Source organism: Pelodiscus sinensis, chromosome 22 (assembly GCF_052426305.1).
Source record: "Pelodiscus sinensis isolate ZL-2025 chromosome 22, ASM5242630v1, whole genome shotgun sequence".
Lineage (NCBI taxonomy): Eukaryota > Metazoa > Chordata > Testudines > Trionychidae > Pelodiscus > Pelodiscus sinensis.
The window spans coordinates 2217649-2233254 of record NC_143073.1 but is presented as its reverse complement, the minus strand read 5'-3'; the positions used below and the strand labels follow the sequence as shown (position 1 = coordinate 2233254).

General features: G+C 73.2%; 2 protein-coding genes across 4 annotated transcripts in view; both read right to left on the bottom strand.

The window, feature by feature from the left end:
• Positions 1-1285: 1285 nt before the first annotated feature.
• On the bottom strand, positions 1286-10957 carry SLC27A3 (solute carrier family 27 member 3). The gene is made up of 10 exons (XM_075907784.2): positions 10448-10957; positions 8588-8797; positions 6396-6554; positions 5491-5615; positions 4885-5079; positions 3160-3250; positions 2402-2600; positions 2181-2278; positions 1917-2047; positions 1286-1602 (listed from the first exon to the last, which is right to left on the bottom strand). The coding sequence occupies exons 1-10, from the start codon at positions 10926-10928 to the stop codon at positions 1426-1428; spliced, it is 1866 nt and encodes a 621-aa protein (XP_075763899.2). The 5' UTR covers positions 10929-10957; the 3' UTR covers positions 1286-1425.
• A 1706-nt stretch (positions 10958-12663) lies between these two features.
• INTS3 (integrator complex subunit 3) overlaps positions 12664-15606 on the bottom strand; it is a 53616-nt gene continuing 50673 nt past the window's right edge. For all 3 annotated transcript variants that reach the window (XM_089772686.1, XM_089772685.1, XM_075907783.2), the window contains exons 27-30: positions 14994-15094; positions 14071-14143; positions 13612-13768; positions 12664-13354 (exon numbers count right to left, since the gene is read on the bottom strand). In XM_089772686.1, the coding sequence (XP_089628812.1) occupies positions 13281-13354; positions 13612-13768; positions 14071-14143; positions 14994-15094 (405 nt within the window). In that variant the 3' untranslated portion in view covers positions 12664-13280. The remainder of the gene's footprint in view (positions 13355-13611; positions 13769-14070; positions 14144-14993; positions 15095-15606) is intronic.

The following is a 15606-nucleotide window of genomic DNA, read 5'->3' as shown; positions in this document are numbered from 1 at the left end:
GCCGCCCGCCCCCCCCCCTCCCTCCCGCCCCCCAGCCCTGCCCCCCCCGGCCTGCCGTGCCCCTCCCTCCCGCCCCCCAGCCCCGCCCCCCCCCCTGGCCTGCCCCCCAGCCCTGCCCCTCCCTCCTGCCCCCCAGCCCTGCCGTGCCCCTCCCTCCCGCCCCACAGCCCCGCCCCCCGGCCTGCCATGCCCCTCCCTCCTGCCCCCCAGCCCTGCCGTGCCCCTCGCTCCCGCCCCACAGCCCTGCCATGCCCCTCCCTCCTGCCCCCCAGCCCTGCCGAGCCCCTCGCTCCCACCCCACAGCCCCTGCCCCCCCGGGCCTGCCATGCCCCTCCCTCCTGCCCCCCAGCCCTGCCGAGCCCCTCGCTCCCACCCCACAGCCCTGCCCCCCCCCCGGCCTCCCTCCTGCCCCCCCCCTGCCCCTCGCTCCCGCCCCACAGCCCTGCCCCCCCCAGCCTGCCATGCCCCTCCCTCCTGCCCCCCAGGCTGATCCAAGGAACCCGGGGACGGGAGACTCTTCACATCCCGACTGGTCCTGCTGCATCCCCCTCCCTCGCAGCATCTGGTACCGAGGTGGCTGAAGTGCCCCGGGACCCAGTGGTGGGCGACCCAGGGGCTCCCCGCTGCGGGTTCGAGCACCCCATGGCCAGAGGGCGACCAGGGGCAAAGGGGGAGCAACTCGCTTTGTTAAAAAATGTTTTATTTGCCAAAAAGTATAAAAAGTACAAAAAGCCCAGGGCCCCTCCCTTCCTCCCTCCCCACCCCAGGGCCCCTCCCTCCTTGAGCACCTCCCTCCCCACCCCAGGGCCCCTCCCTTCCTCCCTCCCCAGTCCAGGGCCCTTCCCTCCCCCGGCACCTCTCTCCCCACTCCTAGGCCCAAAGCAGAGGTCCCCTGGTGACTCCTGGGACACGAATGGTCCGGGGGGGGGGGGGGGGGGGGAGCCAGGTTCAGCCCCTGCCAGTATTGCTTGTGGCTGGCTGGGGGAGGCAGCACCATTCCCCCCAGGGCCCAGCCCAAGGTCATCCCGAGTGAGGGAGGGGGGCGGAGGTGCTATGCTGGTGGGGGTGGGTGCTGGGCAGGGCAGGGCCAGGAAGAGGCGCCATGTTCCCTCTCCCAGCTCTCGGGGGCAGGAGATGGGGGCCAAAGGGGACGTACCACGGGAGGTAACAAACGGGGGGGTGGGGCAGGGGGCTCTGGAAGGAAGAGGGGCTGCAATGTGGGAAAAATCCTTCCCTGCAGCCAGCTGGGCCTCCCCATGGGGCAGGCAGGCAGCTCCCCAGAGCCCTGGCCCTGAACCAGCAGCTCTGCCCCACCCCCCTGCAGCACCCAGGTACGGTAAGAGACTACAACTCCCAGCATGCAATGGCTCTGGGCAGTGCATGGTGGGACTTGTAGTCTCCCCAGGGGAGCCCGAGGCAGGTGGGTTAGATGCGGATAGCCCCCGAGACGACGTCCTCCCAGAGCTGGGGGCTCAGGGGGACGTAGGCCTCCGAGGCGTCGTCCAGCAGGTACAGTGGGTCCGGGAGGCGTGTGGGGTCGCAGCCCTCGCTGGCCAGACGCACCTTGTGCTGCTTGAAGGTCTGGGTCATGGCCAGGTGATCCTGCCGGGGAGACAGCGTCAGGGCCGGGCTGGGGGGACATGGCGCTGCAGGGGGTGCCACAGGGACTGGGGGGATGCTGGCAGCAAGGGGGGGATACTGGGGGCCCCTGCTGACACCCTGACCCTGATCGCGCCGGCTGGGTGGGGGGGGGTGCTGCATGTGTTATCTGGGGCCCGATGGCTCCCCCCCCCCACCCCAGAGGAGCTCAGTGCTGGGCAAGGCAGCCCGGCATAGCCAGCCCTGGCAACTGCCAAGCCTTGGCCGGGGGCCAGCCGTGCCCCTCCCCCGTGGTCCCCGTGCCCAGCGGGCGTTACCTGCACTCTCAGGAAGCGGGGGCGGGCATAGGGGGGCAGGAACTCCACCACGTGGCTGTAGAGCTGTGCCCCGTCCAGCTCGCAGCCCGGCCGCAGGACAACGGCCGCCATGCCAGCCCAGCCCTCGTACCCTGCGAAACGGGCAGCGGTGAACCCCGGGCGGGCAGGGAGCAGTGTGCTGGGGGGGGGGGGGACAGGACCTGGCCCCCCTCCCAGCTCCAGCTGGCAGCCCTGCCCCCAGGGAGCCCAGCTGGGGGCTGGTACCTGGCACGGCGACCCCGTAGACATTGACCTCCTGCAGCGAGTCCAGCGCGGCCAGGGCCTCCGCCACCTCCGTCGTCGCCACGTTCTCCCCCTTCCACCTGGGGGCGAGCACAGCCTGAGCGGGGTCGGGCCACGGCCTGGGCCCCGGCGCCAGAGGGACACACCCGCGGCTCGGGCCCGGCCCTGGGGGCGCTGACCCTGGGGGGGCGGGGGGGTCGTACCGGTAGGTGTCCCCGGTGCGGTCACGGAAGTACACGAACTGGGCGGCGTCCTGGACCAGGAGGTCGCCCGTGTTGAAGTAGGTGTCGCCCTCGGCGAAGACCCCGCGCAGCAGCTTGTGCTCCGAGAGCTCCGGCGCCCCCGCGTAGCCCAGGAAGGGGTTCCGGGGCGTCACCGGCGCGATCAGCAGCCCCGTCTCGCCTGGGGGGGCAGCGGGGCACGTGACGGGTGGGGACCACGTTCACTCTGGTACGTGGCATGTGATTCTGACGGTCTTTCCTGCCGGAACCCCGGGGGGTGCCTCAGTTTTCCTGGGCCCAGTTGGGGATGGGAATGTGGGGGGTGGCTCTCACTGTGGGGGGCTGCCCCATCTTAGCACACCAGCACCTGGGCTGTCCTGTACCCTGAGCTGGGGGGGGAGCAACCAGCTGACACCTTGCCCAGAAAGGAAGGGGGGGGCTGCCTCCAGGCTGAGGGAGGAGTTGCTGGGGGGGGGGTGAGCTCTCAGCCAGAGGAGGGTGCAGGGAGGGGCCTGGGGCCCTGGGCCCCCCGCTCCCCAAGGTGGGTTGCACTGGCTTCTGGTTCCTGTAACGAGTCTGAGCTGCTCTGTGTCCCCCTGAGCCAATGAACCTTCTCTTCTACCTGCCGCCGGAGAGTCCCGTCCGGCTGCGGATGGGGGGGCAGTGCCCGGGGACTCCCCCACACCCTGTGACGGGGCATTAGCCAGCCAGGTCTCCCTCCCCCTTCCCCCATCACTCACCGGGCCTGACGCGCTGGCACCGCCCGCCCGCGTCCCACACTGGCGCCCCCCCCAGCACGTCGTAGCGCACCAGCTCGAAGGGGGAAAAGAGCTGAAAGAGACGCAGTCAGACGCACCCCCTGGCTGCCCCATGGGGGGGCACAATGCCCAGCCGTGGGGCTACTGCCCTCCCGCCTGCCCTCGCTCCCCACCCTGCAGCCCCCCCAGTGCCCCTCACTCCCACCCACAGCGGCCCCCCCGCCAGTGCCCCTCACTCCCCACCCCGCAGAGGCCCCCCCCACCCTGCCGGTGCCCCTCACTCCCACCCCACAGCGGCCCCCCACCCTGCCGGTGCCCCTCACTCCCACCCCACAGCGGCCCCCCACCCTGCCGGTGCCCCTCACTCCCACCCCGCAGCGGCCCCCCCACCCTGCCGGTGCCCCTCACTCCCACCCCACAGCGGCCCCCCCACCCTGCCGGTGCCCCTCACTCCCCACCCCACAGTCCCCCCCACCCTGCCGGTGCCCCTCACTCCCCACCCCACAGCCCCCCCCACCCTGCCGGTGCCCCTCACTCCTCACCCCACAGAGGCCCCCCCCACCCTGCCGGTGCCCCTCACTCCCCACCCCACAGTCCCCCCACCCTGCCGGTGCCCCTCACTCCCCACCCCGCAGCGGCCCCCCCCACCCTGCCGGTGCCCCTCACTCCCCACCCCACAGAGGCCCCCCCCACCCTGCTGGTGCCCCTCACTCCCCACCCCACAGCCCCCCCCCCACCCTGCCGGTGCCCCTCACCCCACAGAGGCCCCCCCCACCCTGCCGGTGCCCCTCACTCCTCACCCCACAGAGGCCCCCCCCACCCTGCCGGTGCCCCTCACTCCCACCCCGCAGCGGCCCCCCCCGCCAGTGCCCCTCACTCCCCACCCCACAGCGGCCCCCCCACCCTGCCGGTGCCCCTCACTCCCCACCCCACAGTCCCCCCCACCCTGCCGGTGCCCCTCACTCCCCACCCCACAGAGGCCCCCCCCACCCTGCCGGTGCCCCTCACTCCCCACCCCACAGAGGCCCCCCCCACCCTGCCGGTGCCCCTCACTCCCCACCCCACAGTCCCCCCACCCTGCCGGTGCCCCTCACTCCCACCCCACAGAGGCCCCCCCCACCCTGCCGGTGCCCCTCACTCCCCACCCCACAGCGGCCCCCCCCCACCCTGCCGGTGCCCCTCACTCCCCACCCCGCAGAGGCCCCCCCCACCCTGCCGGTGCCCCTCACTCCCCACCCCACAGAGGCCCCCCCCACCCTGCCGGTGCCCCTCACTCCCCACCCCACAGAGGCCCCCCCCCCTGCCGGTGCCCCTCACTCCCCACCCCGCAGCGGCCCCCCCACCCTGCCGGTGCCCCTCACTCCCCACCCCACAGAGGCCCCCCCCACCCTGCCGGTGCCCCTCACTCCCCACCCCACAGAGGCCCCCCCCACCCTGCCGGTGCCCCTCACTCCCCACCCCACAGAGGCCCCCCCCCCTGCCGGTGCCCCTCACTCCCCACCCCACAGAGGCCCCCCCCCCCTGCCGGTGCCCCTCACTCCCACCCCACAGCGGCCCCCCCCCCCAGCCCCCTCACTCCCCACCCCGCAGCGGCCCCCCCCACCCTGCCGGTGCCCTCCACTCCCCACCCCGCAGCCCCCCCCACCCTGCCGGTGCCCCTCACTCCCACCCCACAGCCCCTGCCAAGGAGGGCCCTGCCCCGCTCACCTTGTAGAGGAAGCTGCCGCGCCCGACGGCCCCCGGGGTGCTGGTGTAGTTGAAGAAGGTGACGTTGCCCTCGGTCATGCCGTACGTCTCCACGATGCGGATGTCCCCGAAGCGCCGCAGGAATTCCCGCCAGACGTCAGGTCGCAGGCCGCTGCCCACGGCCAGGCGCAAGCTGTGCCCCTGCTCCCCTTCTCCCTGGGGTGGGGGGGCTGGGTCAGTGCGGGGGTGGCTCCCCCCAAAGCCCCACATGGGGAGAGGTTAATGCGCGATCTTAACCCATTCAATGACCCCAACCACTAGCCCCCACTCCCCTCCCAGAGCCGGGGAGAGAGCCCGGGAGTCCTGGCTCCCGACCCTGCTGCCCACGCAAGGGCCTCTTCTTGGCCCTGCAAATGCCAGGCCTCAGTTTCCCCATGTGGGGAGGGTTTGTATTCGTGGGGTGCCCACCGCTTTGGGCATCTGGCTGGGCCTGTGCCGATTAGCTGCCCCGTCCCCCCAGGGCGGGCGCGCACCAGCCCCTGCTCGAGGGGACCGTGGGGGCAGCCTGGGGGCAAGTGGGCACCGCTTGGGGCATGAGCAGGGGCCCAGTCGCTGTCCTGCGCTCACCTGGGGCTGGGTGACGAGGTAGCGGCACAGCTCCCCGATGTACTGGAACACAGTCACCCCGTAGTGCCGGCAGTCGCCCCAGAACTGGCTGGCCGAGAACTTCCTCTTCAGCACGCACGTGGCACCTGGCCGGGAGTGTGCCCTCAGAGAGCTGCCCCGACCCCCCAGCGACACCGGCCCACTGGCTGCACCGGGCAAGGGGGGCCAGGAGTCCTGGGTTCTCTTCCCAGCCTCTATGGCAGGGCGGGGAGGAGCCTGGTGCCCAGGGACCCGCTGATTTGCAGGGGCTGGTGCCCTGGAGGGTCCCGGCGGACGGGGATGGACGCTGATCAGTGGCTGCGGCACCATCCCCTGGCCCCAGGGTCCTGTCTGAATGGAAACCTCCCGTGATCCCTCCTGTCGCCCATTCCCAGCCTCTGCCAGTGGCCAGGGACACCACCCCTGCCCAGCCTGGCCAATAGCCATCGATGGACCCAACCTCCATGAATTTATCTAGTTCTCTTTAGAACCCTGTTCAAGTCCTGGCCTTCACCGCATCCTCAGGCGAGGAGTTCCACAGGTTGACTGTGCGCTGAGTGAAGAAAAACTTCCTTTGGTTTGTCTTAATTGCCTGTTAATTTTGGGGGGACCCCCCAGTGCTGGTATTAGAAGTAACTAACACTTCCGGATGCTCTTTCTCTGCTGCAGTCGGGCTGAGAGACTCTTATCCAACCCTCCAGTCAGCCCCTTTCTTGGTCTGTTCCAGGCTCTCTGCTGAGCTGGGCGAGCAGGCCTGAGGCAGGCATCTTGGGGCGGGCATCCCGGAGATTTCTAGGGCTGCTGTGAGAGCCTCTGTCCCTCCCCCCAGGGCATCTCCCCTGCTTCTTACAGACCCCCCCCCCCGGCAGGCCCCTCCCGCCACTCACCAATCCCGATGCAGCCCGCAATGCCCAGCAGGGAGCCGGCCATGTGGTACAGGGGCAGCGCCACGTAGATCACGTCCTTGCTGGAGGCTCCCACCAGCTGGTAGAAGCCCAGGCACATAATGGACTTGAGGTGGCTGATGCGGGCGGCCTTGGGCAGGCCTGCAGGGGGACAGGGGATCAGGGGGCGCCCCCAGCCCGCGGGGAGCAGGGTCGGCGCAGCAGCAGCCATTGGGGAGACCCCCCGCTGCTGTGAGGCCCCCAGCGCCAGGGCCCCCCCCAACTCCCCCCCACAGGGCTCTCCCTGGCGCCAGGGCCCCCCCAACTCCCCCCCACAGGGCTCTCCCTGGCGCCAGGGCCCCCCCCAACTCCCCCCCACAGGGCTCTCCCTGGCGCCAGGCGCCCCCCCAACTCCCCCCCACAGGGCTCTCCCTGGCGCCAGGCGCCCCCCCAACTCCCCCCCACAGGGCTCTCCCTGGCGCCAGGGCCCCCCCAACTCCCCCCCACAGGGCTCTCCCTGGCGCCAGGCGCCCCCCCAACTCCCCCCCACAGGGCTCTCCCTGGCGCCAGGGCCCCCCCAACTCCCCCTCACAGGGCTCTCCCTGGCGCCAGGGCCCCCCCAACTCCCCCCCACAGGGCTCTCCCTGGCGCCAGGGCCCCCCCCAACTCCCCCCCACAGGGCTCTCCCTGGCGCCAGGGCCCCCCCCAACTCCCCCCCACAGGGCTCTCCCTGGCGCCAGGCGCCCCCCCAACTCCCCCTCACAGGGCTCTCCCTGGCGCCAGGCGCCCCCCCAACTCCCTCACAGGGCTCTCCCTGGCGCCAGGCGCCCCCCCAACTCTCCCCCCACAGGGCTCTCCCTGGCGCCAGGGCCCCCCCAACTCCCCCCCACAGGGCACTCCCTGGCGCCAGGGCCCCCCCCAACTCCCCCCCACAGGGCTCTCCCTGGCGCCAGGCGCCCCCCCAACTCTCCCCCCACAGGGCTCTCCCTGGCGCCAGGCGCCCCCCCAACTCCCCCCCACAGGGCTCTCCCTGGCGCCAGGCCCCCCCCAACTCCCCCCCACAGGGCTCTCCCTGGCGCCAGGGCCCCCCCCAACTCCCCCCCACAGGGCTCTCCCTGGCGCCAGGGCCCCCCCCAACTCCCCCCCACAGGGCTCTCCCTGGCGCCAGGGCCCCCCCAACTCCCCCCCACAGGGCTCTCCCTGGCGCCAGGCCCCCCCCAACTCCCCCCCACAGGGCTCTCCCTGGCGCCAGGGCCCCCCCCAACTCCCCCCCACAGGGCTCTCCCTGGCGCCAGAGCCCCCCCAACTCCCCCCCACAGGGCTCTCCCTGGCACCAGGGCCCCCCCCAACTCCCCCCCACAGGGCTCTCCCTGGCACCAGGGCCCCCCCAACTCCCCCCCACAGGGCTCTCCCTGGCGCCAGGCGCCCCCCCAACTCCCCCCCACAGGGCTCTCCCTGGCGCCAGGCCCCCCCCAACTCCCCCACACAGGGCTCTCCCTGGCGCCAGGGCCCCCCCCAACTCCCCCCCACAGGGCTCTCCCTGGCGCCAGGCGCCCCCCCAACTCCCCCCCACAGGGCTCTCCCTGGCACCAGGGCCCCCCCAACTCCCCCCCACAGGGCTCTCCCTGGCGCCAGGGCCCCCCCCAACTCCCCCCCACAGGGCTCTCCCTGGCGCCAGGGCCCCCCCCAACTCCCCCCCACAGGGCTCTCCCTGGCGCCAGGCGCCCCCCCAACTCCCCCCCACAGGGCTCTCCCTGGCACCAGGGCCCCCCCAACTCCCCCCCACAGGGCTCTCCCTGGCGCCAGGCGCCCCCCCCAATTCCCCCCCACAGGGCTCTCCCTGGCGCCAGGCGCCCCCCCAACTCCCCCCCACAGGGCTCTCCCTGGTGCCCCCACCCCAACTTCGCATACTGCAGCTGTCGCTCCCCAAGCCCAGCTCAGCCGGGGTGAGAGTCTGATGCTGCCCAGTGTCAAACACGCCCTGTCCCCACAGCACCAGGTCATGGAGCAGCCAGGCCGACCCGGCCCCGCCTCACACACGGAGCTGGCCCATGGCCCCGCCTCACACACGGAGCTGGCCCATGGCCCCGCCTCACACACGGAGCTGGCCCATGGCCCCGGGCCCTGCTCCCTGACCAGGGGGCTTGGGAAGGGGCGGAGGCGGCAGAGAGAGCCGGGCAGCCCCTGGCCGGTACCTGTGGTGCCCGAGGTGAAGATGTACAGGCAGGTGTCCATCATGTTCTTGGGCGCGGATAACTCCGGAGGCACCGGCTCTTCGGACGCCTCGTCGATCAGCTCCTGCAGGCTGGTGACCCCCGGGGGGCAGGGCCCCGGGCCCCACACCCACACCACAATGCCCAGCTCCTGCAAGGCGGGCAGCAGGGGCTCCACAGCTTCATACAGATCTGCGGGGGGGGAGGGCGTGAGTGCGGGGCCGGGCCCCTTCGCCTTGGGGTGCAGTGCCCAGTGCGGCGGGGCCCGGTGCCAAGGTCTGCGCCGGCTGGTGTCACCCCCGACGAGCAGCACCCGCCAGCCCAGCGCGGGGCAACAAGGCCGATTGCCAGGCTGGGGCCCTGCCCCACCACCGAGGGGACGGCGAGCAAGGAGCCGGGGCCAGACGTGGGTGGCACCGAGCCCACAGCCAGGTGGCGCCCTGGCACCAGGACAGGCCAGGCCGGGAGCCACGTCAGCTTGGGGGGGCAATGGGGTCTCCGCCGTCCCGTGGTCAGTGCCCTGAGCTGCGGCGGCCGAGGACTTGGCCCAGGCTCGGGGGGACCTGCCCCCGGCGTGGAGCTGCGTGTTTCTCGTGGGCCCACCCAGCCTCGGCTCGGCCGAATCGTCACCCATTAAACCACCACGAGCCCCCCGAGCGGCAGCACTGCCTGCGCTGACGCCGTCATTAGGCAGCGCAGGGGGACCGGGCGGGGGGGGGGAGTCTCGGGCGCTCCAGGCGGGGCTCTGCTGGGGGGAAATGGGGGGGGGCTGAACCACAGCGGCAGGGACGCAGCTCCTGGTCCAGCCCAAGTGGCAGGAGGAGCCCTGAGTTCAGCCCCACGTGCCAGGCGCCCCCTGCGCTGAGCCCCGACCCCCCAGCGCATCCCAGCCGTGGGCCCTGGCCGGGTCCCCAGCACCGAGCAGCCAGCAGCCCGGGCACAGGAGCGCTACCCAGCCCAGGGCCCCCGCAGAGCCAGGCAGCCTCCTAGGAGCCGCCCACCGGGCTCTCGGGTTTAGGGAAGTGGGACAACTGCCGGGCTGGTCCCACGGGCCTGGCCTTCCCGTGGCCACAGCTCTGCAGCTGGCAGGGGGGAGCGTCCCCCAAGCTCGGGCTAACAAGGGCCCAGCCCGGGGTCAGCACGGCAGCCAGAACGGGCCCCGAGCAGGGGCCAGTCGGGGGAGCAGCCCAGCCCCAGGGCTGGCAGGCGGGTGCTGGGCAGAGCCGGGGCTCGTCCCTGGGGCACAACGACCACGCCAGTGCAGCAGCACGTGGGCCACGGTGGGCAGCGCCGGCCCCGGCCCCAGCCCCTGCCCCCAGGGACCGGTGGGGAGGCTGCTGCGGTCTCCAGGGCCGCTGGGGAGCCAGGGGCACAGAGCGGGCAGGAGCCTTGGCAGGAGCGTTGGTGCCAGAGGGGCCCGGGTCCCCCGCCAGCCCGGGCCCCACTTGGGAGCCCCACACGAGCCCCTGCTGATTGCACCGGGTGGGGACCCTGCCTGCCCCCAGCCCAGCCGCCTCACCCCTCTGCACCCAGGACTGGCTCTGCAGGGCGCCAGGAGACCGATGGGAAGGACCCAGAGCAGCCAGCGGCATCCCCGGGGCTGAGGGCCGAGCGCCCGGCACCCCCCGGCACCCCGCAGGCTGGGCTCAGTGCCGACCCTGCCCCCTTGTTTGGGGCTCTTGGGGGGGTGACCCACAGGGAGGCTCAGAAGGCGCCAGCGCAGGGCCTCAGCCGGGCAGGGCGCAGGGGCAGCGAAGCTGGGTCCTAGGGGGCAGCGCCCTGGCCCGGCCCGCGCCCCCGTGAGCGATGAGTCACAGACCGGCCCCCCGGCCCCGCACTCACCGCGCGCCGCCAGCAGCGCCCGCGCCCCGCAGCCGCGCAGCCCGTGCAGCAGCGCCCCGCGGCGCAGGCCGGTGCCCAGGAAGGCGGGCGCGGCGCCCAGGCGGGCCACCCCCAGCCAGGCCCACACGAAGCGCGGCTCGTTGCCCAGCAGAAGCGCCACGGTCTGGCCGGGCAGCAGGGGCCCCCCGGGGCCGCGCCAGGCGCGCAGCGCGTTGGCCACCCGCCGGCTCTCCCGCTCCGCCTGCCCGTAGCTGAAGCGCCGCCGCTCGAAGCGCAGGAAGAGCCGCTCCGGGGCCGCCCGCGCCAGGCAGGCGAAGCGCTGCGCCAGGCTGGAGCCGCCGGGCCCCGCGTCCCGCAGCAGCCGGCGGCGGCAGAGCAGCGCCCGCAGCAGGAACCGCGCGTCCGCCCACGCGTGCGGCCAGAGCCAGCGCTGCAGCCACAGGAGCGCGGCCGCCGCCGCCGCCGCCCCGGCCAGGTACATGCCGCCGCTGCCGGCCCGGGCGCAGGAGCAGGGGCGGGGCGCGCCGGAGGGGGGCGGGGGGCCGCCTGGAGCCGGCGCAGGGGCGGGGCGCAGGGGCCTGCGCGGTCTCGGCTCTAGCCCCCCCCAGGCTGGCCGCGTCCCTGCGTGCCCGTAGCCAGGCCCCCAAGCAGCATCGCCCCGCCCCGCAAGGCCAGGGGGCCCAGAGCTCCGCTCCTCGCTGGCAGCTGGGGCAGGTCAGGTGGAGCCCCTGGGAGCTCGGCCAGACCTAGCCTGGAACCAGGCAGCCTGCGCCAGGCAGGGGCCAGCGGGGCCCCGGCTCTCGGAGCCCTGCAGGGTCAAGGCCACAGCCAGGGCCGCCTGTAACCCCCTGTGCCTGGGGGCAGCAGGAGTCCTTGGCCGCCGGGGCTGATGGGACCAGGCCAGTGCCTAAGAGCCCCCCCAGCTGCCCTAATGCTTGGCCGGGGGGGGGCTGGGCGAGGCCGGGCTGGAAGGGGCCATGGCCCTGGGGAGAAAGGCAAAGGCCCCCCAAGCGCCACGGGCAGCTGCAGCAAGCAGGTGGGAGGCAGAGCTCCAAGGACCCAGAGGGGTAACAGCGAGGGCCGGGCCCCGGGCGGGGGCCGCTGGGTGAGGCACGGCCCAGCCCCTGCCTGGCTGAGCCCTTGGGCTGCTGGGGGCATCTGGCCGCGGGTTGCAAGCGACCTTGGTGGCCTCCCTCCAAGGCCACGTGCACAGGCCAGGCTGGCCCCCTCCTCCCCGGGGCAGGCTGCAGCGAGGGGGGTGGAAGGGGAAGATTCCTTCCCTTTCTGTGGAAGGGGACAAGCCCCAGCACATCCCAGGCCCGCCCGCCTCCGGGGCAGGGGGAGGTTGCAGGCCGTTCCCAACAGCTGCTGGGAGGAAGGCTCCGGGCCGGCGCCAGGGAGCTGGAACCGGAGAAATGGGGGAAAGGTTACTCAGCTGCGCCAGGCAGACAGAGCCAGAGCAGGGCGGCTCCGAGCCGGGCGGCTTGCCTGGGCCTGGTTTCAGGGCCAAAGCTGCAAGTGGGCGGCAGCTCTGGGGGGGCTACTCCAGGCCTAAGCCCCTACACAGAACAGGCCAGTTGGGGCCCCCCCGTGTGTTCCCTCACTGGCCCACGGCCCCTTGCCTGGCGTGACCGGGGCAGGCCTGGCCCACCCCAGGCGGGACGCTTGGCCCATTCTTCCCCCGGCAGCCGGGCTGGCCCCGAGCTTGGCCCCAAACAGGGCTGTGCCCAGGCACGTGCGCTTCGAAACACGGCAGCCGGTGCGGAAGTGAGGCTCCGGGCCAGGCTCCGTGCAGGTCATTCCCCTGCCCTGCGGGGGGCCCTTGGAGAGGCCTCCCCTGCTGGCTCCTGGCTCCATTTCTACTCCGCCGGGCCGCAGCAGCACGTGCTTAACGCCAGGGCGCCAGCCGTGCAGGGCCCTTGCTCTGCCCACTGGCCCCCACTCCACCCAGCCGGGGGCAGGGCTACTGGACAGAGCAGGGGCTGGGAGCCAGGATGGCGCTTCTGGCTCCAGCTCCTGTGTGGCTGGGCCCTGGGGAAGCTGCAGACAAGGACCATGCTCAGGGCCCAGGCTGGCTGGAGGTGGCCAGCGCCCGAGCACAGGGGCCCCCCCGGCTTCCGGGGGCAGCAGAGCTGGTCCCTGAAACAGCCAGCAGCCTGTGCCCATCCCCTGCCCGCTGCTCGGGCCCCGGGCACACGCCAGCGGCCAGACGGGCACCTTGTACAAAACGCGGGAGTTTTATTGTCGGTTTAAAAACACTTTAAAAGGCCAATTGCTGGGAGCGCCCGGCCGCCTGCGCTGGAGGAGCCCTGCCGGGCGGGCGAGTGGGTCCTTCTCCCCCGCCGGAGGGCCTGGCGCAGGGGCTGCTCGTGGGCCTTGGCTCTCGCCGGACACCCAGCCCCAGCATGGCCTCAGCAGCGAGCGGGCTCTGCCAGGGCCGGGGGAGCCACGCTGGGTAGAGCTGGCAGGGTCCTTGCGGGGTTTCTAGGCTGCCCCTTCTGGCAGCACCTGGGAGCAGCCAGCCAGTTCTAGCTCTTCACAACTCTGCTATAGCCAGGGCCTTTGATCTCCAGCCCCAGCCTGCCTGCTGCTCCCTCAGGGGCGCTCACGCCAGCCGGGCACCCCGGCGTTCCGCTGCCACGGGCCTGCAGGGCCGGGGGGACAGTGCGGGGCGCAGGCTGCAGTCACAGACGGCACACGCCTGGCTCCCGGCCTGGCCGGCTCTGCCCAGCTGCTCCAAAACCACTGAGGCTGCTACTGTGCAGGGACCTCCAGAGCCGCGGCTGCCGGCCCCGCGGGCCAGGTGGAGCTGGGCATGGAGCCGCGCCCTCAGTCACTGTCCGAGCCCACGGCAGACGAGCCTTTCCGTTTCCGTTTGCTGGGTTTGGGCTTGGTGTCCTCTTCCTCCTGGTGGGACAGCAGGGGGCAGTCGTCACGGGACCTGCCGGGCGGGAGGAGGGGACAGGACGGGCCGGGCGGGAGGAGGGGAAGGGGGGGGTCCCCAGTTGTCGTGGGCATCACTGAGGGCAGAGGCAGGGCCGGTGGGGGTGGTGATCGTGGGCAGGGTCTGGGCGGGGGTAGCCAGAGCCCCTGAAAGCCCAGAGCCCGGTGGGGCCGTGGCCGTGGCCGCCGGGGAGGAAGGTGCAGGGCGCTGGGGCACTCACCGAGGCGCTGCTGGAGGCGGACTCCTCCTCGTTCGTGGCTGGCTGGGCGGTGTTCTTGCGACTGCGGGGGCTGGACAGCGCGGCCTTCCGGCGGCTCTTCGGGGGCTTGCTGGAGGAGTCCTCGTACTCCTCCGCCAGGGAGAAGAGGTCGCTGAACCTGGTTGGCAAGGGAGCAGGGGGTGCGTCAGGACACCCCACTCTGAGCCAGGCTGCACCAGCTCCCGGCCGCCCTGGCGAGAGCCCGCTGGGGACAGCGGAGCGCCCTGGGACGGGGAGCACGAGGGGAGACGCTCGCAAGGCCAGGGCCCGCCTGTCTGCCCGGGGTGTCCAGCCCGGCGAGGGGAGGCCGTAGCGTGAGGGGCCGGAGTCAGCAGCAGCGCTGGCCCGGCCCCACTGCATGGCGCAGGCAGGCTGACTCAGCCCTGGCCTGGGGCCCCCCGGGGTCCCCCCAGCACTTACTTCATCTTGTGGGCCTCGTCGCAGCTGGCCTGGACGTGCTGCAGCGCCTGCAGGATCGGCGTCTGGCTGAAAACTGGCAGCAGGGAGAGGCAAGACCGTCAGCCCCACAGGCAGAGCCAGAGCGAGGCCTGCTGGGACGTCCCTCGGCCCACCGCCATTGGGCGCCAGCCGGCAGGCCCCATCCCGCCTCCGCGCCCGGTGAATCCCAGCGCGCAGCGACGGCCCCCCCAGCAGCTCAGGGCCGGCCATGTGTCCCTAGGGCCCGGAGCGTGACCAGGGCCCGGTGCTGCCCCATCCCCCAGGAGTGCCCCCGCCTCGAGCCCAGCAGGCCCCAGCGCCGCGCTGCCGATCTCTGGCCGGCCCGATGGCTCCCCCCACCTCGAGCCCAGCAGGCCCCAGAGCCGCGCTGCCGATCTCTGGCCGGCCCGATGGCTCCCCCCACCTTGAGCCCAGCAGGCCCCAGAGCCGCGCTGCCGATCTCTGGCCGGCCCGATGGCCCCCCCCACCTCGAGCCCAGCAGGCCCCAGAGCCGCGCTGCCGATCTCTGGCCGGCCCCATGGCCCCCCCCCCCCCACCTCGAGCCCAGCAGGCCCCAGAGCCGCGCTGCCGATCTCTGGCCGGCCCGATGGCTCCCCCCACCTTGAGCCCAGCAGGCCCCAGAGCCGCGCTGCCGATCTCTGGCCGGCCCGATGGCCCCCCCCACCTCGAGCCCAGCAGGCCCCAGAGCCGCGCTGCCGATCTCTGGCCGGCCCCATGGCCCCCCCCCCCCCACCTCGAGCCCAGCAGGCCCCAGAGCCGCGCTGCCGATCTCTGGCCAGCCCCATGGCCCCCCCCCCCCCACCTCGAGCCCAGCAGGCCCCAGAGCCGCGCTGCCGATCTCTGGCCGGCCCCATGGCCCCCGCGGCGCCCCCAGGGCCACGCACAGTTCTGCTTGGTGTTGCTCAGGTTGAGCCGCAGGTTGTCCAGGTGCTCCAGGATCTGCTCCAGCGTCAGCTGGGCCAGTTTGCTGCTTGAGCTGCGCAGGCTGCGGGGCAAGGGAGGCGCCGTTAGCCCTGCTGGGGCTCCGCGCTCAGGTGCAGCGTCAAGACCCCCCCCTTGCTGGGCAGCCGACGGGCCCTTGCCACGCGGGCTGGGCTCTGGCAGAGCACGGCCCCGCACACCCCCTCGTGGGCCCCGCGCTGGCTCACGCAGCCGCCCCCGCTCTCTGGGCCACGCCAGGCCAGCAGCTGTGGCTCACTCGGGCCCTCCTGGCGCTGGCGAGCGGGCCCGGCATCCTGGCCTGACCCCCGCTCCGGGCTGGGGAACGCCGTGTCCTCGCCGTGCCCAGCTCGTTAGCAGGGATTACGAGGGCCCGCTCACCGGGCCAGAGCCACTGATGAAAGAGCCTGGTGTTCCCCGCTCGCGTGCTAATTAACGAGGGAAACAGCCCCCGGCGGATGGAGCTGGCGCTTGCCAAGGGAACCGCTCCTCAGGTGGCCGTGGGGGGCAAGCAGGGCTCGGGCCACGTCACGTCTCCAGGAAGGAGCCAGACGCAGG

What these genes read in the sequence shown, in the direction of transcription:
- SLC27A3 (XM_075907784.2), bottom strand. Translation starts at nt 10,928, where the DNA reads ATGTACCTGGCCGGGGCGGCGGCGGCGGCGGCCGCGCTCCTGTGGCTG. An exon ending in GTGCCAGCGCGTCAGGCCCG is followed by an intron (nt 2,601 to 3,159) that starts GTGAGTGATGGG and finishes CTGCCCCCCCAG; the next exon opens with GCGAGACGGGGCTGCTGATC. An exon ending in CCCGCTTCCTGAGAGTGCAG is followed by an intron (nt 1,603 to 1,916) that starts GTAACGCCCGCT and finishes TCTCCCCGGCAG; the next exon opens with GATCACCTGGCCATGACCCA.